General features: G+C 51.9%; 1 protein-coding gene across 7 annotated transcripts in view; it reads right to left on the bottom strand.

The window, feature by feature from the left end:
• The window catches only part of SNX19 (sorting nexin 19), a 32,684-nt gene extending 12,839 nt beyond the window's left edge, over positions 1-19,845 (bottom strand). For 5 of the 7 annotated variants that reach the window (XR_012632273.1, XR_012632274.1, XM_074894786.1 and 2 more), the window contains exons 1-8: positions 17,813-19,845; positions 17,265-17,403; positions 16,431-16,531; positions 16,155-16,274; positions 15,731-15,861; positions 14,457-14,553; positions 14,018-14,195; positions 11,719-11,848 (exon numbers count right to left, since the gene is read on the bottom strand). Coding sequence is in view for 5 of the 7 variants with exons in the window: in XM_074894786.1 (XP_074750887.1) it covers positions 11,719-11,848; positions 14,018-14,195; positions 14,457-14,553; positions 15,731-15,861; positions 16,155-16,274; positions 16,431-16,531; positions 17,265-17,403; positions 17,813-19,351 (2,435 nt within the window). In the remaining 2 variants the exon portion in view is untranslated. The remainder of the gene's footprint in view (positions 1-11,718; positions 11,849-14,017; positions 14,196-14,456; positions 14,554-15,730; positions 15,862-16,154; positions 16,275-16,430; positions 16,532-17,264; positions 17,404-17,812) is intronic. The other 2 variants (XM_074894785.1, XM_074894783.1) reach the window with 1 other exon arrangement.
• Positions 19,846-23,234: the final 3,389 nt, after the last annotated feature.

The raw sequence follows: 23,234 nt of genomic DNA, 5'->3' as shown, positions 1-23,234 counted from the left end.
GGGAGCGTCGGCACGGGGTTGGGTAGGGAGAAGACTTGCGATTTCGCCAGTACTTCAAGAGTCCCAGAGGAGAAGAGTCCGCAAGCAGGGCCAGGAGACCCGTTCCTCTTGGCAGCTGGTGTTCGTGCTTGCAATTCCGTCACCACTACGCCCCGGCAGCTCATAGTACATCCAAGAGCATGGGCCCTGCCAAGGCAAACTTTATTTAACCTGCGCTCTGCCAGACTGTCTGCATTCTTCTCAGGCGAGGCATTCAGGCCAAGGGCGTCTTTCCCCACGCAACACGAGCGGAGAGCTGGGAATAGCAACACCTAAAGGTAACCAGGGGCAAAGGAACGGCAGGTAGCCATCGCCAGGACCAGGGCTGCCACACGATGCTCCCTTCTTCAGCACAAAACGAGGTGTCTAGCTGCAGTTCTTGAAGGATGCACACCTAGGAAATGTCAGCTGCAAAAGCAAAGTCCATTAAAAAACCTGAAAATGAAGCCTTGGTACAGGTGTGAGGCCTGTTATGTGTCAGAGCACAGGCAGTGCTCCTGGGGATCCCAGTAACGGCGCTGGAAATGGGGAAGCAGCCTTTACATTCAGCCTCACCAGGGACCTTGAGTACTGGGGTTGCTACAAGATAGTGCCAGAGATGCAAAGCGTAGCTTCTACCTGTCTTAGAGGACAAAATGTCACAGCACAGTCTTGCCTGGGAAAAGGCCATGTTTGAAACACACCTGCTTAAAAGGGTTTTTATCTCCAGCTATCAGTAGAGTTTAATAACCTGGATTATGTTAAACCCTCCAGCCAACCCCAACCAAATTAAAGTGTTAAACTGTGGCTCCTCTAGGGGTAAGAGCCTTCATTAACATGTTTTTTCATTAACATGTTTTCTTATGCAACCTGCTTTCCTAAATGAGAAAACATTTGACAAGCAACAGAAGTGCAGAGACTTGGGGGCAGAGTTGCAAACAGTACGACCCTGCATCTAGGGAGATCAGACTGAACGTTGACTTGAAGTTCATCTCAGCAACAGCCACCTACCATCCTTTAAAAGCTTGCAGAAAGCAAAGAATAAGTTTTCTTTTTCTTAGGAATGTTCCTAAAATAGCAAAAAAAAAAAAAAAAAAAATCAAGCAAATAGTGAGCAGAGTGAAAGCTGAATTTTAAGAGAATATAGCACGTGTTTCCAGACAGCTCGAGAGTGGACCGAGAACTGACAAATGCTGGAAGGCCCCGTACAAACAACCTACCATTTCTAGCTCATTTATTTCCATAAAGCCACCAGAACTAGGCAACGAGGCCTGGAAGTAACACCTATAAATCTGATCACACATGCACACGCTGTGATTATGCAAGTGCTTACGGGTCTTAGTTCCCACAGTTGCAAAATGCCACTGATGGATTGTTCACTCAGCCTGGCAGCTCGCTGCCTTCCGCTTTGGATAGCGAAGGGCAGGATCGGAGAATGGCTCTGTCGGTTTTGCCCCACCTGTGCCACAGAAGCTCCTAAGAAGACAATTTGACCATCGCATGGTGCTCAGATGGCAGGATGCCCACTGCTAGGAAAGGGGGAAGAGGCACCACAAAGTAGACAAAAAGAAGAAACTAGACAGGAAAGGGGATGAGAAAGAAGAAGGAGAAAACAAAGCGGGGTGAAAACGGTAGGAAGACTAAAATCACTGTGCTCTGGGTTCCCTTTTGTCGGTCTGTCAGTGTGCGGCCCCATCCCAAAAGCACTGGGAAGAGAGGAACTGTCAAGACTGGTCCATCTGGCTCAGCATCCTCCCTGGGAGAGCAGCTGATGCTCTCAGACGCTTCAAAGGAAAATATCAAAACAGAGTAACCTGCCATGAAGAGTTTTCCTCCCTCCTCTCAACGTGCACGTGTTAAACTCTCCGCCAACACTCGCTCTGGGGGACGCACGCCACGTTTACACAACACACACAGGGGCACGCATGAGCAACAGTTATTAAATGGCAAGGAGCAAAACCTCAGCTCTCACAAATGCACCTGCAACTCAGGGAGGGTCACACCAAGCTTTACTGAAGAATCCCACCTGAGTAAACCCCAGATTTCTAGGGCAAACTGACCTTTCCATCAGGCAGACTTGCTGCCCCAGGATCAGGAATAACACCTCACACTTCTTACACAGGAACTCCAAACACGTGCTGGTCCAAAGCTGACCTTCACCAGCAGATCACAGATGATTTTTCATACTATTAAAGGACCAAGCATTTGAGATCCATATGCCACATCGAAAGCACACACACGCCTGCTCCCAGGTAGAAATAAATCCAGCAAGAAACACAAATAGACCTAACTTTCTTTTTTTTTGGATGGCTGATGAGTTACTATTTCCATTCTGCTATTTCATGAAGAAATAGCCTTAATAAGAAAGAAAGAAAAACAAACCCATCACCAAACCATCTCCTTACACTTCAGCTGAGACCAGAAATAGATAGAAAGTGACCTCCTGGGCTCAGACGTTCAAATGCTTTGATAATGCCCAGTGCAGAGAGACAGACTGCAAAGGCTACTAAGTCCTGGATGTTAGTCTGGAGGTGCATAACTTGCCCATGCTGTAAGGGTCCTCTGTTTGAAATAGCTGCTGATGAAGGAATGAAATGGCTGCTAAAAAAGAGCCGATTTAATGCCATGGCTTAAGCTGGAACTCCAAGGTCAGCTGAAGGGGCCCATTAAGATAGGAACGGCAGAAATGCCCTGGGAATGAGAAACAAGGCCTGGGGGGTACATATCTTGGCCCTCCTCCGGCACCTAGAAGCAACAAGGGCTGCTCAGAACAGCAGCCTACAGTAAAGACAGACTATGAGTCCGCAACAGGCAAAACACAGTGTACAGACTTGGTTTTACCTGGCTCCTGTGAACTCAATACACTCGCTTAAGTGGCCTACCCAGAGGGTTCACCTGCAGATAGAGAGAGCTCAGCTCAGCTAGTAAAGGTTGGACAGGTTGGATTTGCTTGGTCTGGAAAATAAAGATGGACCAGGAATAGGACAAAAAGATATGGTACGCTCAAATAGCTGCTAGAAGCTGGTAAACCTCTGCTCATCCATCAAGGTTAGGGCAAGAACTGCTAAGTTCACTTGAGCCGAGTAAAGGTTGAGTTAAATAAGCTGATTGTAATTAAAATCTGAAGCAATAGCAATGCGATTCCCCCAGAACTGGGGATTTTAAGGATTTAGACAAACACAAACTGAAGGCCACGTTAGGAAGATGACAAAGATGAGAAAGCCCCTACTAGTCTGCTTTAGCTGTGTAAATACAAATAGCTCTATAAACATACATGAGCCGTGAATAACAGTAGCAAGTCCAGCTCAACATCTCCTACTTTCCACCCCAGAACAAGGCCTCCATTTCCCTGAGGTCAGTTAACACGGCATGGCTAACCAGAAGCTCAAAAAAGGCCCGTGAGACCAAGGTAGTGAAAAAGATTTAAGAAAAAGGCAACATCTGGAAGCACAGCACAAGGCATTCAAGCATCTGACTCTTACGAAATCAAGAAAGGCTGGTACTTAAATCACCGGATCATCCCTCCCTTCACAGTCCTCGTCCCCCAAATTCCTCCCCAAATCGTGCCTCAAACCACAAGAATATCCTTAACTCAAGGGCTCTGAAAGAGCAACATTTCAATGCTTTGACTGTAAAACATTTCTGAGTAAGGCTTGTAAAACCGAAGAAACAGCTGCAGCGGGCACAGTTAGAAGAATGGAAAAACACAAACCTAGAGCTTTTGCCCCCAGGCTCGGCTTTTAGCACCTGCTACTTGAGCCCAGGTCCACCTTCTCGGCACAGCCGCCAGAAGAAACACGTGCAGCCGACTGCTGGCACACTCAGCTTAAAAACACCTTCAAAGCAAACCCACACTTGTCCCGGCCATCAGTAAACCCTTCGCGGAGGAAGGAAACAGGAAAGGAAAAAAAAAAAAAAAAAGCCCTCCATAAATCAAAGAATACGAAGCATCCTGAGTCCTTTTAAGCTTCTGGCCAAAGACACACATGCAAAAAGTAAACTATCCTTCTCGCCTTACTGGAAATGTTCCTCTCCTGCTGCCCTATAAAAAGTTTACAATTGTATATGCTACGAACAATACGTCCTGTACCCCTGCCCCAGCACGGGGTAATGAAGTGTTTGGCAGCGGCCCAGTGGCTGAGCGCCTTCTCCTCGAGCAGAGTGTCTTGCACCCCCCAAGCACAGCTCCCCTGAGGGTGGGGGCACCGAAGGAACCAAGAAACAAATCAAGCTGCAGGGAGCTCACACCAGTAGCACTGGCAGCCGACATGTCTTGATTAAACTCACCGGCGTACAGCAGCAGGATTTTTCTACCTGCTTGACCCAGGCAGTGGGAGGTGGAGCTGGAAGAAGCCCTGTGAGAAGCGGGTATGCGGGATGTTTTACTGTTGGGCAGAGAGGAGGAAAAAAGAGATCATCCCCCACTGCCTGTAAGCATGAAACCGCACCTCTGTGTCAGGACTGGGGGCACCGCTCTGTGCTGCTCTCTCCAAAACACACCTGCCGCAAAAAGAAATCGTGTAAACACACAGGGCTCCCACTCCCAACGTCTTTGCTCCCCACTGAATTCACCGAGCTGCTCTGTTTTTTTGCTTTTCTCAAGTCAGATCTCCCTGCGATGCCGTGGGGCTCAGGAAAGGGGGAGAAAGCTACGTGATTTAAAAAAAAAAAATCGTCCCCAAAATCCCTTGATTTTTAACAAAGCATCCCGGCTTTTGATAACATCTTCATCAAGTATTTATTGAGCCAATTAAGCTCTCAGCGGTGCCCCAGGGAGAGGCCAGGCTGTCTCAGCCAGGTCCTGCTCAGAGCAGATTGCTTCATTAGCCCACTTCAGAATCAAAATACATAAAAACACCATTAACCCTTCACGAGCCAGGGGAAACTAAAACCAACAAGCAGACGTTATTTCCTCCCAATCTCTTTCTTCTTCATCTGCTCTATTTGAAAGAGGAAGTTGTTGTGGTTTGGGTTTTTTTTAAATCTAGAAAAAAACCTGGCAAGTATCTCATCGCTGAAAGAGAATCAAAAGGAAAAAAAGAGAGATGCAGTTAAAATAATGTTGCAATTGTTATCAAAGCACAGAGTGCTTACTTCATTCTAGTGGCTGGTTTTGGAAGAATGCTGCTTCTAGAAGAGGGAAAAAAAAATTTTGTTTGGGACAGAGACTCAAAGTCAGATCCAAAATTTCCAGGTGCTTGGAGACAACTGAATCGAGGCCCATTTCCAAGCTGATTTTTATTTACTTTACATACACACAGTCCCGAAGATCGCTTTTGCTGACATACTACAGGCCTGCAATTTCTACTGCTCCTTGCAGCTACAAGACAAACAGCCAAATCCAGAGATGAGGAGGAAGATACCATAAGGTTGATTCCCTATATACAAACTCTGTTGCTGGCTTTTAGGCCAGGGTGCACCCTTGCAGCGCTGCGGGAGGGACGGGACCTTTGCTGCTACGTACCTGGGCCTGCCAGCACAGCCCCTCGCCAGGTGGTTGCAAAGGTCCTTATTAAACGTGCCCGAATCAACCCCCCCAGGTAACAACAGCGAAAGGATTTAGTTGCCCCAGCTGCACTGATATTGCAGTTTTGGCAGCTCCTTTCTGCCAGCAAAACTCAGCCTGGAGGGGTAAGTTACCTGCCAGCTACAAAACCAAAGGAAAGCAGGAGCAGTCACGCTGGGAACAGCTTTAGCATAAACCTTCCCGGCTTCTCCTGAAGAGCACGAGTCAACCTGTGGCTTTAATGTCTTTTTCAGAAATAACCCCGGGAGGGAACAGGGAGCCTCCGCAGTAAATGCCTGCCCACACACAGCCACATCCCCCCCCAGGATACCCCCTACGCCGGGTGACACATGTGCAGCCCAGCTTTGTGGCGAGCCCCGGTGGAAGCTGGCACCGAGATGAGGTCTGGCTCACAGCCCCTGAGGGGCTCCAGGCGGCCAGGGCTGGGCAGAATTGCTTGCCCATGGGCAGTGTGTTCCCAGCACACCCGGGGCTGCAGGTGCTTGGCTTCCTGAGTGGGCAGGTTTACTCAGGGACATTTAAGAGGGTCAGGCAACACTACATGCCAGTGGCACTTTCAAGTCAAGAGGATCAAGGAGGCTGCCAAGGGTCTTTGTTTTCGCCAGTTCTGTTGGCACAGAGATCAAGGAAGAAAGAAGAAAAAAAACAGAAGAAAACCCACCCAGCACGCAACTCCCTGAAGCTATGAGCTCCTTGACTCACGCCAGCAGTTGCACAAGTGCCCGCAACACCTGGGCTGACATCGTCAGGCTCTGGCACAGAGCACCGCAGCCAAGAGGACAGTAAGAAGGCAAGGGCAAGCCTGGGGTTGTGCATGGGGGTAACCCCAGCACCAGCCCCCCCCAACCCCATCCTGAGCAATGGTCGGACACCGTGCTGCATCCCCGCTGAGGGAGGGATGGGAGACGTGTGTCACGTCACAAACTGTTCATAAACAGGAAACTGTTCGTAAAGAGGATGTCTCAAACAACTCAAGTGGGATGCCCTGTGGGGGAGAAGCGGAGCGAGCTCTGCAGAGGTAGTGTGGTGGGATGTTTCTCTCCCCCCGCCTCCTGTTGTTGCCCAGAGACAGAACTTGCCTAACTGCACACGTACAAGCCAGAGAAAATGAGAACCTTCTGGAACAACCTACTGTGCATGCATAAGAATCACAGAATCATCTTGGTTGGAAAAGCCCTTGAAGCTCCTCCAGTCCAACCATGAACCTCACCCTGACCGTTCCCAACTCCACCAGATCCCTCAGCGCTGGGTCAACCCGACTCTTCAACCCCTCCAGGGATGGGGACTCCCCCCCTGCCCTGGGCAGCCCATTCCAGTGCAGATATCTGGGCTGCTGAAGGGGCCCCCAGCTTGGCTGCAAGGACCCTTTGCTGCCCCATTAAATTGACAACCCAGACCTTTTTGTCAATCACAGGCCATGGATATTGGTCTGAGAAGTTCTCCCTCGGTGGGGCTGGAAGCTGAGCGAGCCCCCAGCGGGAGGGCTCATGAAACCAGCCACGTGGCTGAACCGTTACCTCTCAATGAGGCAGGGATGGAGGGGGGGCACACATGTCATAGCCAAACCTTGCCCAGATCATTTCCATGGGCAAGCAGGGCCGCCTCTGTTGAGGCATTTGGTCTTTAGACCGGGTTTAGCCAACCCGTTGATCCTAACCCTAACAGACTGAACCCCCTGCCAAAATCCAGGCTGTAAAAAGAATTCAGATGCTCCAGACTTACTGTTGCTAAGATGAAGACTATCATGCCTCTGTGGCCTTGCCCAGCTCCTGACCCCCAGTGACGCCTGGCAAGATCCAGCAAGATCCAAATCAAAGACAAGGCCCTTGTTGCTACAGCCTCCCCAGGACCACCCAGCCCTGTTTTAGTGTACATAATCAAAACCTGTGTTTTGCCCGAGGGCTCCTTCTCTCCTCTGATCCCACCCCAGGGCACAGTGTCCCTCACGGCAGCACCCAAGAGCCAGGCTCCCTGCAAGACCACAGCCCAGGACTCAGCTCCAGGCTGGATCTGAGCTCAGACAGAATTTCCTTTCCTATGCTAGTTAAGCAGAGGCTGAAACTTTGGGAGAACCAGCTCAGGAGAGCAAACCCTACAAGGAGAAGAAGCCAAAGCTAGCCAGACTCGCAAAGGGAACTGGAGCTAGAAGAACTTGCAAGAAACCACTCTCATAAAAGCCTGATGGTCATCTCTAATCAGTCTCAAAGCGTCCCTGGCTCTCCCTCTATATCTCACACAGACTGGAACATCACCTCCCCAAACCCAGCCGCTCTGCCAATGAACGATGGGGCAGGGGACAAAATCTGGAGGAACACCAGAGTGACCCAAAGCAAACAGCAGGCCAAGCGGTGCTGAGCTCCCGGGTAAGGCTGGGGTGATTTGCATTTATTTTAACTCATGCTCAGTGGAACACGACACCATCAAAGCCACCTACGTAGTTCCTCACGCTCCCTTATATACACACAGGCGCTTCCGAGCGCCGGCACGGACTCTGCGCCCCAGACCCGCTCAGGTTACAGGGTGCGGACAGCTGGGGTGCGCCGAGACACCTTCCCTCCGCTCGAGGGTTTGCAGTGTCATGGCTTTCTCTTGTGGTGTGGGAAGGAGCTAGGAAAAGCATACAGACCTGGATCTGCACCTAAAATACTCCCAGGTCCATCCCCAGGATCCGGGCACTCTGCTGGGGCTCCTCTCCAGAGAGAGAAGCAGATGTGGCCCTGGGAGAATCACCCCCCCAGTAGCAGTTGAAGGGCACGGCGAGCTGGTAGCCGGTGGCTGTCACCCCGGCTCCATGGCTGCCCCCAGCCCGTCGTGGTGCTGACAGACCCCTGACCCAGTGACCATCACGCCGTCAGGGACAGACCGAGGGCAGAGCGCGGGGTCACAGCCACGGCGCGGGTCGCCGCGTATTTTTAATGCCTCTTTTGACTCACAAGGCTCTAAAAAGCACACGGATTCTCCAAATGCTTTTTAGCTCTTCCACCAAACACCCCCAGAGCCCAGAATAGCCCCTATCTACTCCCCGTTGCAAACAGGTCCCCGTTGCAGCCTCCCCAGGAAAGAGAGATCCGCGTTTCCAGCCCGTGGGAGGGAAGCAGAGCCGGACAGAGGAGGGGTGCGGAGCCGGAGCGGGGCAGCGGGTTTGTTTACAGGCACGGACCCAGCGCGCGGAGAGGCTGCTGGAAGCAATCCTCGGCCCCGGAGTCGTTCCGGCTCCCAGCGAGCCTCCCAGCCCCTCCACCTCCCCTCCACCCACCTCTTCTTTCGGCTCCGAAAAAGGATCACTCCCTGTTACATAATGGGACGAGCGCCACGCTGATGCGGGCTCCCTTTTACTTAACAATACCTTTTTCGGTCATACAGCCTTCCTCTCCCCGGCTGCCATTAAACTGACAGTCAGGGGAGACTGATAGTGCCTGGCTCCAGCTATTTCAGCTGCAGAGAAGAGGGGAAAAAGGAGCGTGGTGGGATGCTCCATGCAGAGACCCCATAATCAGCAACAGCCCGGTCACAGCAATCACTTGGTGTCACTGCAGGGGATGCTGTGGGCACCACGAGCCCAAGGGAGAAAGTCCCCAAAGGAGAGGGGGATTGGCTCTCTGGAGAAGCTGGACTGTGTTCTCGGTGGTTTTTTTGTTGTTTACTCTGCTCTGGGATGAGGGACACTCGGTGCAGACAGGTAGCAATGTCCATGAAGGCAGCTGTGAGAAGGCTGCAGGAGCAGCACGCTACTCACCAAATACAAGCTGGCAGAGGAGTATCCAGCAGCAACCCCCTTTCTTACACCCAAACCACTGACGGGACACCTTCTTTCCACCACCCACCACCTAACCCAGCCACTGACAGGAAGAGGGGACCCCCTCACCTCTCGAAGAGATGATGCCTACTTGTACTTTGTGACCAGCAACAGTTAGAGACAGGATGCGTGCCCATCTGCCGCCCCGCGTTTGTCTGCCTGTCAGAGACCCTGAATAGCACAAGCTCCCAGAACAGCTTCTGGCATTTTCTCCACCTGTAAAGGGTACCCAGACGCAGTGCCAGCCAGAATGCCAGTGCCAGGGCTGTGCCAGGTCTGGCCGAGCAGAGATCAAGTTGCAAATACTTAAATGGAAGAGAAATATCCCCAAATCCACGCTGTGCTCCCAGATAGGCAGCTGGCAGCAGGTCTGAGCTAGAGACTTCTTGAGCTGCTCAGGACAGCAGTGGCCACCTGGGCCAGCCAGGAGTACAAGAGGTCTCAGCCACCCTTCTGTGTGGCTCGGGAACAGGGTGCAATGGCAAGCCAGCACAGAGAACCCCCCTTCCCAATTCTCCTCCGCCGCAAAGGCAGCTGCCTGCCTCGTCTTGCATGTCCGTCTCAGGCATTGTCTGAACTCTGCTCTCTTGCCAGATCACAGCTTTCACGACAGGCAGACCCTGACTGCTCTCAGGGCAGTATCCTGCTGAGCCCCAGCCCTCCACGTGGGCTTTACGCTCACTAAAAACCTGCCACCCTTGATTAAAGATAGGAGAACCTCTGCCCTAACACTCCTCCCTTTCAGGAGACCAAAGCACTGTCCCAGGGACAGCCTTCTGGGTTGGGGTGGTGACTCCCCTGAAACAGGGGAGGAAAATATTCCCTGCAGCAACCCATGAGCAACACCATCCTCCTGGCAACGGGTCAGTTCACACTGTGCAGCTCCTTCCCCCCGTCCTCTCCACATCCCGACCTGCGGCCTCCCAACTGTCCCAGAACAAGAGCAGAGCCAGCACAGATTTCAGCACGGACACATCCCAGGGGCACAGGGATCATTCAAAAGGTTGTATTTACACCCTGATCACGACACCAAGAAGCCACGGGACTTCCCAACACCACCTCCAGCCAGAGGTTTGCCTGCAGCACACGTGGGTTCAGCCAGACCTGTCGCAGCGGAGCAGCTGCAAACACATTCACCCTCATGCTGCTCCACCAGCACAACTTGTGGAGGTCCTTCACCTCTTCCAGAGCCAGGCATGTGCTCTGTGTGTGTGTGACAGCTTCTCTAGTGGAAAATACCAATGCCACGTGTCGGTGCTGCAGGCTCCCTGGATGACCGGGACACAGCTTATTAGGAGGTGATGACGTGCCTATTCAAGCTTTCATACCTCTGTGCTTACACACAAGGATTGGGTTCCAGCTCATTCCCCAAGAGACCAAAGCCCATTTTGGAGAAATGGGAGCAACATCCACCTCCTCCCACCCAAGGAAACAGACTGGGGAGCGATGGCCAGCAGCCCCTGACCTCAAAGAGCTTCAGCAACCTCTGCTGAGGGTCAGCTTAATTTACCAGCTTGGTTATAATGTGCTGCCCTGCACATTCTGACACTGGCTTTGAATGCCTGCGAGAGAAGAAAGAGTGCAGGAGTGGGAAAAGCATTGCTCCAAGACTCCTCCTAGCCAAAACTCTTTCGGGAAGGCTTTCCTTTTACTCCAGAGGACCATTTCCTCAGCTAGTGATAGGCACCGACCTACACAAGACAACAGAAATGCTGTCTGTTTGTGTGTCTTGGCCTAGTGCCTTACCACACAGAGGTACTGGCCCCAGAAAAGCTTGGCAAGTATGTACCAGCTGGAAAGGAAGCCTGACCCTAATACATCTGCGGGTCATTGCCCAAGGCACGGGCACCACTGGCCCACCGCAGATCAGAGAGGGGTGCCTCAGCGAGAGCAAAGGCCCTGGGAGGACACACTCCGAGCTGTTACTTGACAAGTTGCTGTTCCCTGGGCCTGTTTATTCTCCTTTTGTAGAAAAAACAAGCCGAGCTCCTGGGCAGCGAGAGACCACAAGACAGTCTCTCCCTGGAAAGCCAGGGAGTTGGGCACTCTTGCCCTTTCATAAGGCGAGAATCCTCCCATTCCCAGGGCCAGATCCTTCCTTTCCCCTGTTATTAAAGGATAGGAGGCTGCTCACTAGAGTTATGTTGCTGCTCACGGGGAAAACAGCTCCTAGTGCACACCTCTGAGATGTTTACTCTACATACACACGACATCTTCATTACAGAACCTTGTTGTTTGCTGCGACGGAAAGCATTTATCTGCATTCCGGCTCCATTCAGAGCTGCATTTTTATCTGCATTCAGAGCTCCATTTTAGACTGTAACTCCAAAGGCAATGCCACCTCAGAGAGCTGTGAGGTTGGTCGCTGAGGCCTTACCTTTGAATGAGGGTCCCGAAGAGCAGGTGGAAGACCTTCTGCATGTTCTCCGTGCACAACCAGCTCCAGTGATCCATCAGCAGCAGACGAAGCACGTCCAGGGCCAGGTCAGCCAATGCTGTCTCAGAGTCTGGCAGAAGGAAGAGGAGGGTCAGATGAAGAAGACAACTCAGTGCCTAAGCAAATCTGGTGGAAAGCATCATCCAAAATTCACTGCTTTTCTCCCCAGCCTAGGACCTTGTGCCACGTGCCCAGGCTCCTGCCTCAGTCTCTCTCTTTCATTTCCACTTTCATCCAAGCAGTCCCAACCTCCCTACCAAGCCCAGAATGTGGTTGCTCCGATTGCCCAGTTCCTTCTTAGTTAAACTGGGGGATTATCAAATCCCAGTCCACGCACGGGGATGGCAGTGTGCCCAAAACAGGTGAGAAGGAAGGCAGCGACTGTAGCCAGGAGAAAAGTACATTGCTGAGGACTATTTTCCTCGTCTTCACCAACACTTTCCCCTCTTCCAACGTGCAGTTTTTCAGGCACAAGGCTCCGGATGGTGTCTGCACGCTGCCATCGTGTGGCAGGTCCAAGTCTCAGCAGCAAGATGGATGAACCACACCTGGATAAACCAGATGTATCAGTTCACACAAAAACCCACACACATGCCCACATATCCCTGGTGACAGAGACCTGGGACAGCAAAACCTCTCTCTGACCCTCAGGAGGATGTCAAAGCCAGCAGCATAAACACATTCTGCTTGCTAGAGAATTATTTCTATGCTGCTTGGCCCCAAAGCATCAGAGCTTATTGATGTACCACAAACCTGAGACAACCACTCCTAGGCCAGAGCCCCGACCTGAGGCTGCCGCGTCGGCTCTGTTGGCAGAGGGAGCTCCTGCAGAGCAGCTTCCCCTGCTCTGCCATTCCCCAATGCCTGATCTTTCAACCACTGCCTACAGAGAGCCAACGAGACTGTTCACACGCGATTTACTGCTGGAGATAAAGGGGAGAGGGATTCTGGACCCCAGCACCTCTCCTTCCCTCCTCTTCCTCTCCCTGCTGCGTATGAGCTGGACTAATTAACTCCAGGCCATTTCACTTGGAAAAGAGAAGGCACGAGTGCATTTGGTGCCTCTTGCTCTGGGCTATGTGCAAGTTACTCCTCACTTGCTTTGAGACTTAACTTCCCTGTGCGAAAGCTGGAGCAGGCTGTTCAGCTTTACCATAACCCCGTACAAAGAGCATCCTCAACAAGCTCTGTTTACTCCTGTAGCGTCCAAGTCCCCTTTCTCAGAGAGCTGCTGGTCAACCTCTTCCGAGAAGTCACCCAGTGAGCAGACACAGACACCAGTTGCCTTTTTAGCCAGCCACTCCCCAGACTTTCATCCCCCTTACCCTGCCAGACCAGCCTGCCCTGTCTCGGCTCTGAAGCATCACAGACCTGCAGGCATTTGACATCATTTACCTTAAATTTCCTTAAGAGTTCAGCTAACTCGGCCTGTCTGTATCTCTTGGGCTCTGTGGCCTCCAATTCCAGTCCTGCTTCCCAGCACACCCAAAACAACTGCGGGCGGGTGTTCAAAGATTATAGGCAAAGCTGGTAGCACAGGCTAAGTTTCAGAATAACAGACCCATCCTGTCACAAGCACATGCTTTCAGTCACAGCTTGCCAAACTTGAACCACTGGAGTGAAACTTTTGGAAAGTTCCAGCTGATACAGCTCAGCTATTCCAAGAAAAAGATTAGAGAACATATTTTTTGTTCGTGTTCAGGATAATCTCGTAACCGCTCTGAGAGGCCGTAGCCTCCTGTGCTTCAGAGGAGGGATCTCTAACCAGAAAAGGAATATCATTCCTTGAACTGGGATTACATATTTGCTATTCCCACCAAATCTATCCAAATTTAACTGAATCTCAAAAGGTCCGTGGACATATCAAGGGTAACTTGGAGACTACGAAGAAAACATCGTTTGGCCATTTTTCTAAGAGCTTGATTTTATAACACTGGCAGTTTAAGCAGTGTGTCCTTAAGAAACTTATTTCTGCTGTAACTGTACTGAGTACACTAAGGTGAAGATCGACAGTGACACAACTGAGCCAAGACCCAGTTTGCTTCCACTAGCAATAAAGACCAGAGCAATCGCCTAAGAGGACTGGAAAAACGCAGTTTGCTTTCCCTTTAATCAAGGTGCAACGGGCAGGAGACCAGCTCCTCATACTGAAGCCCCTGCAAGCTGAGCCTGCAGATGTTGGAGCTGTTGCAGTACTGAGGGAGATAAACTGAAGCACTGACAGAGGGGCTGAGCTCACCAGAGTCCGTGTCCGGATGTGTCCCCTGCTCCAGCCTGTCCATACCCTCCTGCACGGAGCCTTCCTTCGCTTCTCTGCCTCCCTCGCCTTCAGGAGCTTTGCTGGGGACTGCCTCCAGCAGCTTCTCCTGCTTCTGGATGAAGGACTCCATAGCTGCCAGCGACAGGGTGCCAGAGACCTACAAAAGTACCACAGCAGTGAGCTGCACCCAGCCCGAGCTGACCAGACACACCAGACAGCCCCCCACCACCTGGTTTGCAACTTGCTGTGGTTTTACCAGCACAACTACGACTGATTATCGCCTCTCTGCAAAAACCTGGCGGGCAGGAACAAGGCTGCAGCAGCCACAACTCTTGTGCACGTGGATTATTCCCAGCCAGCAGCCAAACAGGGCGATGATTCGGATCATGAAAGGATGGTGAGAGGGATCTGAACTTACAGCGCCGCCCTCCCTGATTGAGTACACGATCCTGTCATGCGCTTCGCTCACGCTCAGCACTGGAGCAATTTTACTGGATGAGAACCTCAGCCTGGACCTGAAGAGGAGAGACACACCAGAGTCAAGGTTTCCTCTGCAAACTGCAAGTGAGGAGTTTCCCAGCCTCAGCCAAGAACCTGGACCAGCCTCCTCTGTCCAGTGTCATGTCCAAGCTAAGCAGTCTGACAAGACCTAAAGTGGTTCAAAAAAAGCATCTGCCCCCAGGATAACGAAGAGGTGGCAGTAAAACGATGCAACAAAAGCATTAAGGCGCTTTTCCTCAACTACACACAGGCCTAGCCAAGGCTTTCTGACATCCACCTTCTTTGGCATGTATGTGACATAAATTTTCATGCAGATACAGGCATTTCTGCTCAGCAAGGTGTAAGCATTGCAGCATACACAGGAGAGCGTTCAGAAATGCCTCTGAGATGAAACATACCCAGCAGGATTGGGAAATCCAATCGTAAACACACACACACAGAAAGGAGGCTATTGAAGGGCGTTTGGGATTGTGGGACAAATTGTAAAATAGCTTGTTTATCATTAAGGAATGTCCTTTTCAGCCAAGATGCTTCAAAACTTGTACTTTTTTGGTTTGCCTTTTTGTCCAAAGCAGCTTTTTCTAGCAAAACGTCTCTTTTCCGGAAAAAAACAGCCATACTCACGCAGAAACCTTCCCTTCTGTAAGGGAAGAATCACTGATGAACACAATGAGGCTGGTCACTGCCAGCAACACCAAATAAACACTCGGTGAGCAACATACATGCAGTGACCTTAAACACTACTCCTACATAAATATTCAGATGTTTGCTGGGCAAGGCAGCACGCCACTGTGTGAAACATGTGGGAAAGGCAGGAGTGAACCTTCAGGTAGACACCTTACAGCTGTATTTTGCAGTGACTCACCACATATATAGGTCATGTGCATGTTTAAGGGTAAAAAGCAATTTTCCAGCAGCATCAACATCTTTGCTGGCAAGTGCCACCGCCCCATAGGTCCCTCAGGAGGAAACCCACCTTCTGTGAAAAGCTGAGCATTCTTAGAAAATCCTTTATCCAAACAGAAACTCAAATAACCTTGCTCAGTAGGTGACAGAGAAAGCAATTTGGCTACAGTACAACATCTTATCCACAACAGGTAAAGCACCAAGTCTTTTCCCCACAACAGAGTTGGTTTAGGCATGAAATCCGTGTTGTGCATAAAGCATGGGGGAAGCTGGGGGAGCCCTTACTTGTTAGCCTTCTTCCCGTCTGTCTGAGATTTCCCATCCACTTCAGACTCGCTGAGATCCTCTGTGGGGCTCTGGGGCTCTGACCTGGGGAACGCCGTCTTCAAGGTGTCCACAATGGCATTGACAACGATCTGCAAAAGCCAGCAGTGCCGTCAATTATTCAATATATTCCTATTCCTTGAATACGAATTAAGAGTTTTCAGACTTGCGCTCTATTTTCCAGGATAACCCCCAGGCTCTTTGAGATGGACTCCAAGTCTTCCTAGCTTTATGGCTTTCTGGGCAAGCTGAGCCCAGCTACACAGAAAGCGTTTGAGTTTTTTGGCTACTACCACAGCAGCCACATACGTAGACATTGAAGCCCAAGAGGCACATCTGGGTGCAGTTGCAAGTGGCTCAGATAACCAGTTTCCCACTTGTCTACCTTGTCTATCCTGGAGACAACGAAGGGCTTCTTGACGAACGCGATCCTGGCGTCAGTGTTCAGGGCGAGGAACTCCTGCACCTCCTCACTGTTTGCAATCTCAGGGACCGCACACAATTGCTGCAAGGAAGGATGTAACTTTAGGTCTTTTTTGAGTCGACTTCCCAGCTCAATCGTGTAAAGTGCTGGGGAATAGATCTGATGTGCTCCACTGTCAGTACAGAGCTGTCCCCAGCTGGAAAGCAGCTCACAGGGGCACACGAGCAAGTATCTCACCTTCAAGAAAGATTCTAGCAGACTTTTTCTGGCTTCCACTTTATCGCTGTCCATATTTCCAAACGGGAGATCAGGGAACAGTTTCTTTGGGCCTTTGATATCTACAAAGGAAACAAATCCCTTAGCAAGCTTGAGAAAACTGCAACAGTTCTGTTAAAATCTTAATGCTCTCATGCTTAAAACTACCACTACGCACTGCCTGGCATCAGCCCAAGATAATATGCCCCTCAAAGCAGGGTAGCTGAATTAGACCTCAAATCCATACAGAACTTGCATTCTGCTGGACTTCATATCATCCGTGCCTTTCAAGTTCAAAGAAGCAAGAACACCAGTTTAGCACAAGGACTCTAGATCACTCAAAGAGCCCCCAAAATTCTCAACAAAGCAGTTTTCCAGCCAAACCCTCAGCTCTGTCAGAACCAAAGGATTATGTAGGAAGAGGCTAAATTTAATGAAGCTTTATACATAAGTAGCATTAGAAGAAACATCGTTTTCTTTTTTAAAAAAGTTTATGTTCAACCCATACTACTCTCCTTTCTTACATGCAAGCAACATGCTTGCAGATACCGGTGTTTCTATTCACTGTTACAGTGCAAAACTACAAAAGCAAGTGTTGTGATCAGAACAGGAGCAAGGATGTTTTGAAACACTGGAATTTGCTGCCAAAAGGAATAAATCTCTCCTCCAGTCAGCTCTGCACAGAACAATGGAGGAGGTGGGCATCACAAAGAGCCCAGAGCTGCACATGCAGGACAGGATACCCTCAGAGCAGAGGAACATGGACTGGGGTGAGAGGGAGAAGGATTTTCTAAGGGAGCTCATGCAGGCACTGACTTTTCAGGAACTTGCGGAGCTCCGGTTTCTCCTCCAGTCTGGTTTGGAGGTTGAGGAACTCCCGGTAACGGCGGTTCACGGTGTGGTAAGCCATTTGCTGAAGGCTGCCTGCACTCTCACCCTCCAGGGCTGTCTCATACTGAGGAGGAAGGCAACAGTCAATAATCCTTACCCCAAAAGATTCCTGATGTGCTGTGGTCCCTGTTGGTCCCACAGTCCACAGACCCCACAGAGGCCCCATCCAGCGGTTCCTCACATTGACCCTTCCCTGAAGAACAAGCAACTGCACAGTATACAAACCCCTCATGATGAAAAAAAAGGATACAAAACACTCAACCAGCCCCACGCGACCCTTGGCCACGAGTGGGAACCCCTATCCCGCACCCAAACAGCCACTGGAAAAGCCACTGTGGCCAATAATCCCCCACTGCCAGACAAAATCTGTTGTTGAGCCACACACAGAGCAAGTCCCTGTCTCCAAAACCACATGTGCGCCCCTGCCAGGGCAGAGAACTTGGAAAAGGGGTGACAACCAGGGGACCCTTTACCTTGACAGTGTACAGGGTGTAGGGGTGGAAGCCAGTCCCGCTGTGCTCTCGGGCAGTGATGGTCCCAGTTATCCGCAGGTTCTGGATGACGACCGGCCCGTCGGGGCTGCTGAGGGGCTCAAAGCTGAAGGTGCTGATGGAAGCCGTTGGAGAGGAGGATGAGAGCAAGGGCAGAGTCTGCCCAGAGTCTGGGGGGCTTTGTGGTGGGCCCTCTGCTGCCCTCAGATCTTTCCCCAAGCTGGAAGGCCTCTGCGAGGAGGACTTCCTGGGGACAGCTGGGCTTTCCTCTTCCTTCTCCACTGCCAGGTCGATCTGGATGTCAGGGCAGGAGCTCAGCACAAAAGCAGAGGTGGGAAGCAGGCCAGCATCCGAACTGGTGGCCATGCCCTCCTCCAGGTCCCCCACGCCATTCTCCGAAGTGGCCGGTCCCTCCAGCACAGCGGAGGTGTCCTGGAGGGGTTCATCGAGGAACTCCCCCGCGGGTGATGGCACCAGCAGGTCTGTGTCCTGGCCCACATCGGGCGCGGGGGACTCCAGCTCCATACCCTCGCAGGGGAAGAGGGAGCCCAGGGCTCGCGGGCGGAGGAAAGGCTCCTCTGTGTGGCACAGCCCGCTCGCCACATCCTCTCCCTCCTCGCCAGCAGCCCCTGCCTCTTGCCTGGGCACCTCCGTGACCCTCGGGGAGGGGGGCAGCCCAGCAGGAGCAGCGTCCGTGTGCACCACAAAGGGTAAGAAATCAGGCACTGGGGGTGCAGGGGGTAACTCCTCACCCCGGGGCTTCTTGGAGAAAGTCCCAATGAGGAGCAGGTTGATCCAGTCAGGATCGGCCATCTTCCTGATGGCTGGCAGCAGCACATTGCAGGCGACCAGCTCCACCACCACGAAACGTCCCGTCCGTGTTTCCAGGTGGGGCCGGGGTACCAGCGCCCGCAGCAGCATCTCCACAGCAGCCCGGGCGTAGCCCACCTCAGCTGCTGGGCTGCGGAGGGCAGGGTGCGGCCCCACCAGCAGGCTGTACTCCTGCCACAGGGTCCGGTTGCCCTCTGGATCACCCCTCAAGGCCTCACGAGCCTGCAGGTAGCTCTGCAAGTGATGGCCGCAGAGGAGGAGGAGGCGGTGGGCCAGGGCTTGGCGGTCCACTCGCCCCATCCGCCACCTCAGCTCGGCGGCCAGGCCCATCATGGCCTTCTCCACCTCAGCCTCGAAGGCCGGCTCGTTGCTGACGGTGCGGTACCAGGAGGCGACGAAGTCCCGCACCACTTTGTGGACGGTGCTGGCGATCTCTCTCTCCAGCCACCCCTTGGCCGCCGGGCAGTGGGGCTGGGGCCGCAGGGAGCTGACAAAACGCTCCAGCCGCAGCCGCCGGCCGGGGGGGCTGAGGGCCCGGGGGCCCAGCCAGCCTCCCAGTGCCGCCAGCACCCCGCAGAGCAGCCCCAGTGCTCGCAGGTCGAGCAGCAGCTGCAGGGCCAGCAGCCAGCCCAGCGTGGCCACCAGCACCAGCAGCGCCCGACGGACCCCTGATGGCCCCTGGCCTGGCATGGCAGGGCTGGGCAGGGGCAGCCGCCCCGGGGCCCTGCTGGTTGCCACCTCAATGGCCACCACGGCCTGAATGGCTGGACACTGGGGCTTGTCAAGGCTTAACTGACCGGTCTCCTTCACTGGGCACCGCAGCACAACCGACCGGGCAACTCACCAGGCACCGGGGCTTGTCGGGGCTCAACCGACCAACGTTCTTACCAGGCACCAGCGCCCAACCGACCGGGCCCCTCACCGGGCACCGGGGCTCACCAGCGCCCAACCGACCGCGCTCCTTCATGGGGCGCCGGGGCCCAACCGACCGGGCTCCTCACCAGGGTTGGCTCTGCAGGCACCGGAGCTCACGCCGCTGCGAGGCACCGGACCGTACCCTGCCCATCCCGAGACACAAGACCCTCCCCTACCAGACTCACCCCCCTCGCCGGGCCGCTCTCGGCGGCGAAGCCTCCCGGGGCGCCGGCCGCCACTTCCGGCTCCACTTCCGGTACCTCCCGCGCCGAGGAGAGCGGCCTGGCGGCGGCCTGGCGCCTCCCCACAGCGCCCCCTGGCGGGCGGGAGGGCTCGCGGGAGGACTCAAATACAAAACTTCCAAAAACATTCCGAAAAGTTTTTGGCGCGAGGCAGGGCAAAAACTTTCCCTCCCTCCTCCCCGCTTTTTTTTTTTTTTTTTTTTTTAATGCATTGGAAAAAGCGTGCAGCCCCCACGCTGGGTTTATTCTGTCAGTCTTAAGAGCAGCAAAAGTTGATAGCGATGCATTATTTTTATTTTTGCATGTGTTAAAAAAGAAGTATTGAATTTATTATGTATGTATTTAAAAAAAAAAAAGTTTGCGTCTCTACTATTTGAAAAGAAAAGAGCCTGCTGGTGGTGAAAACAGTCATTTGAGGTGCTGAGCGCCCTGGAAAACACCTGAGTCTAATTAGCCTCATTAAACATTGCCAGAAAAAAGAGAAGAAAAACAAGAAAAAAAAGGCACATTGGGGTCAAACAGGCATGAGGATCATCACCTAAAGCCTGCAGTAGGTAATTATTTGGGAGCAAAGTGTGGTGGTGCTTGTCTGTGGTGGGGCTGTGGGGAGAAAAGGGGCCTGTGGAGGGGTAGGTCTGTGGTGGCTCCCTGTGAACATGGGGTGCTCCTGCTCGCGATGTTGGCTTTGGGGTTGTGTTCAAAAATGTTTTGTGGATGTAAAAATTACACCTGGGTTTTCTTCTGTTGTGACTAAGGAGGTGGAGAACCCCTGGTAACCTCCGTTTTCTCTCTACAAGGGGCTTCCCAAAGACACTCATGGAGCTGCTGGGGACAGGCCACACGAGAGGAGACACAAGATGGTGGCAGGAACAAGCACTATGCAAAAAAGTCAGAGAAATTTTAAAAATCCTCTCTATGCTGGAGTGGGGGATGGGGATAGGGGGCTTGGAGGGGTCCCTGCTCTGTCGTTGGGGACCTTGCTGTGTGCATCTGGGTTCTGGTGGTTGGAGTGTTGTGGGAAGGTGATGATGCAAGATTTATTTGTCCTGGGTGATGCTATTTGTTAAATATGGAAGGGTTGTTTGGGGCTGAGAAACTCCCCTGGCTGCAACGTACAAAACCTGTCAGGGTTTTTCTTTTCTCCTTTGTGTGTGATTGCAGCTCTTGAGTTCATGTGAAGAGAAAAAAATAACAAAAAACCCCCCAGAACAGGAGGCAGCCGATGCTCATGTCTGCGGGAGCTGGTGTTGGGTGAATTCAGGTGCTGCAGATGGCGGGTATGGGGAGCTTGGTGTGAAATTGCTCATTCCTGAGTGAAGAATTTGGCACTATTGTAACAATTGCCCAAAATATGTCAGTTTTGAGAATGTCTTCTAGCCGTGGGTGGGTACGGCAGGAAGACAGAGCAGCAAAGGAAAACTTGGTTTAATGAAAACCTTCCTCTTTAAAAAAGGATCCTTTTGGGAAAGACTGTTCAAGGGGCTCCTTGCAGCCTGAATCCCTTGGGAAGCAGAGGCAGAATGCTGGTTTCTGTACTGGCATTGCTGCACATCCAGGGGCGTTTTTGGGTGCTGGAGCAGTTTGGGTGCAGGGTTGTGCTGTGCCCCTCATTGCCCGGGTGCTCCCACCCCTGCTTTGGAGTGTTATGGTGTAAATACATACGGTAGACAAGTGCCAGTACCCGGTACCATATGTTAGATGGGTGTGAAGAAATGATGAAGCAGGTCTGATTTTTTTTTTTTTTTTTTTTTTTTTCAAGCGAGCAAAATGTATGTCTTGCAAATTGTTGCTGCCTCCTAGGCGTGCTCCAAAGTACATGTATGCACGGGAGAGCTTGAGGTTTTGGGTTAGCAAAGCTGAACAGCAGAGCCTGACTTCTGCTCCGGCGCTGAACCTCGAAGAGGTTTACAACCTCCTCCTTCTCTGCTGGAGCTCACCACACTCGCCACATTGCAGTTAAAGCCTCGTGCCTCAGGTTCCCCCTCGCCTCCAGCCATCTGCTCCGGTTCTCCTTCCTTCTTCAGGAGAGATTTTGGGGAGAGGAGTTTCTGCAAGCTGTTGCATGGGCTGAGCAGCCTTACCCTTATATTAGGGTACTGGAGCTGGAGGATGCTGAGCTGCCACAGCGATACCAACGCATTTTAATTGTGATGCCGGTGGTGACAAATGTCTCCGTTCCCCCACTGGTTTCTTTATTGCAGGTGGGAGGCGGGCAGCGGGGTCCTTCGGCAGGTACTAACTCTTCAGTGCCATGTAACCGTGCGGCATAAAGAACCCGCGGGGAGCTATTGTTCCTGAGTTGGGTTGGGAAGCGTGGCCAATTAAAAGAGATTAATTTATAACAGGTACGAATGAGGAATCTGACAGCTTATTATTAATGGATAAATGCAGAACAGAGTGCGCGGCGCAAGGAGCAAAGAGCCTTGCTGATCTGGGGAGGCGAGACGCTGTGTACAAACCAGCTCCCGCCTGCCCTCGGAGATGAGGCTCCTCCCAAATGGTTGATAGTTGGGATTAAGTCACCTGCCTGAGATGCTTTGCCTTTCTCAAGCACCTAGCTTCATTTGGATCACAAATTTCCCCTCTTGCAAGCATGGGGATAGGACTGGGAAGAATTTCTGGGATCCTTAAATATTTATGCCTGTTTTAGTTAAATGGTGCTTTGCTTAACGGGCCGCTCTTGGGAAGGGGGATACCTCTGCAAAGATGCTTTATGGAAGTTATGGCTGCCTGGAAGTTTTAAAGGGGGTGGATGTAAATGATACAGGAAAAAAATGAACTGGCTTGAGTATGCCATCTCCTAGAGCTCCTCATCCTTGGAAAAAATATCTGCAATTCCCTGTTTTGACAGAACTTTCCTATGTGGGAAATAACTTAAGATGAGATTCATCTTCTTGCTGTTCGGATGCAAAAGAGTTGATGGTTTGGTAAGGCGCTGCCAGAGCAGGCAGCTTCATCCCAGGGCTGCTATCCACCCTCTTTTTGCCAAAAAAAAAGGCAGGAACAGCTTGATTAAGAAGGATGGGGAAGACGGGTCACATAAATCCCACCCTTGGTCATTCCCCATAGCGAAACTGGGGCTGTTGCCCATGTTGCTGCGCTGTTTGGAGGACGAGTATCTTCTGAAGCCCTACGATGCTGCATTCGTCAGTCAGGTCTGCTTAAATACCAGCAAATAAATGGACTTGTTCTTTGAAGTAGGAACTCGGAGGTCAAGTATAGAAGACTTAGACACCTGGCTCTTCTTCTGCGGACTTGAAAGAGGGGTGTGTGAAGCTGTTGGGATGATTTTCATGACTTGAACTCTGACACAAGCTGCAAAGCATCCCCAGCACAGCCCTGGAAGGCTGGTTATAAGGTCCTTTAGGTGTCTACACTGAATACAGGTGTTTTGCAAGCTCTTGCAGAGCCTTCCC

Source organism: Strix uralensis, chromosome 26 (genome assembly GCF_047716275.1).
Source record: "Strix uralensis isolate ZFMK-TIS-50842 chromosome 26, bStrUra1, whole genome shotgun sequence".
NCBI classification, from domain to species: Eukaryota; Metazoa; Chordata; class Aves; order Strigiformes; family Strigidae; genus Strix; species Strix uralensis.
Note: the sequence above shows the minus strand (reverse complement) of the source record. Positions and strands in the feature narration are given on the sequence as shown.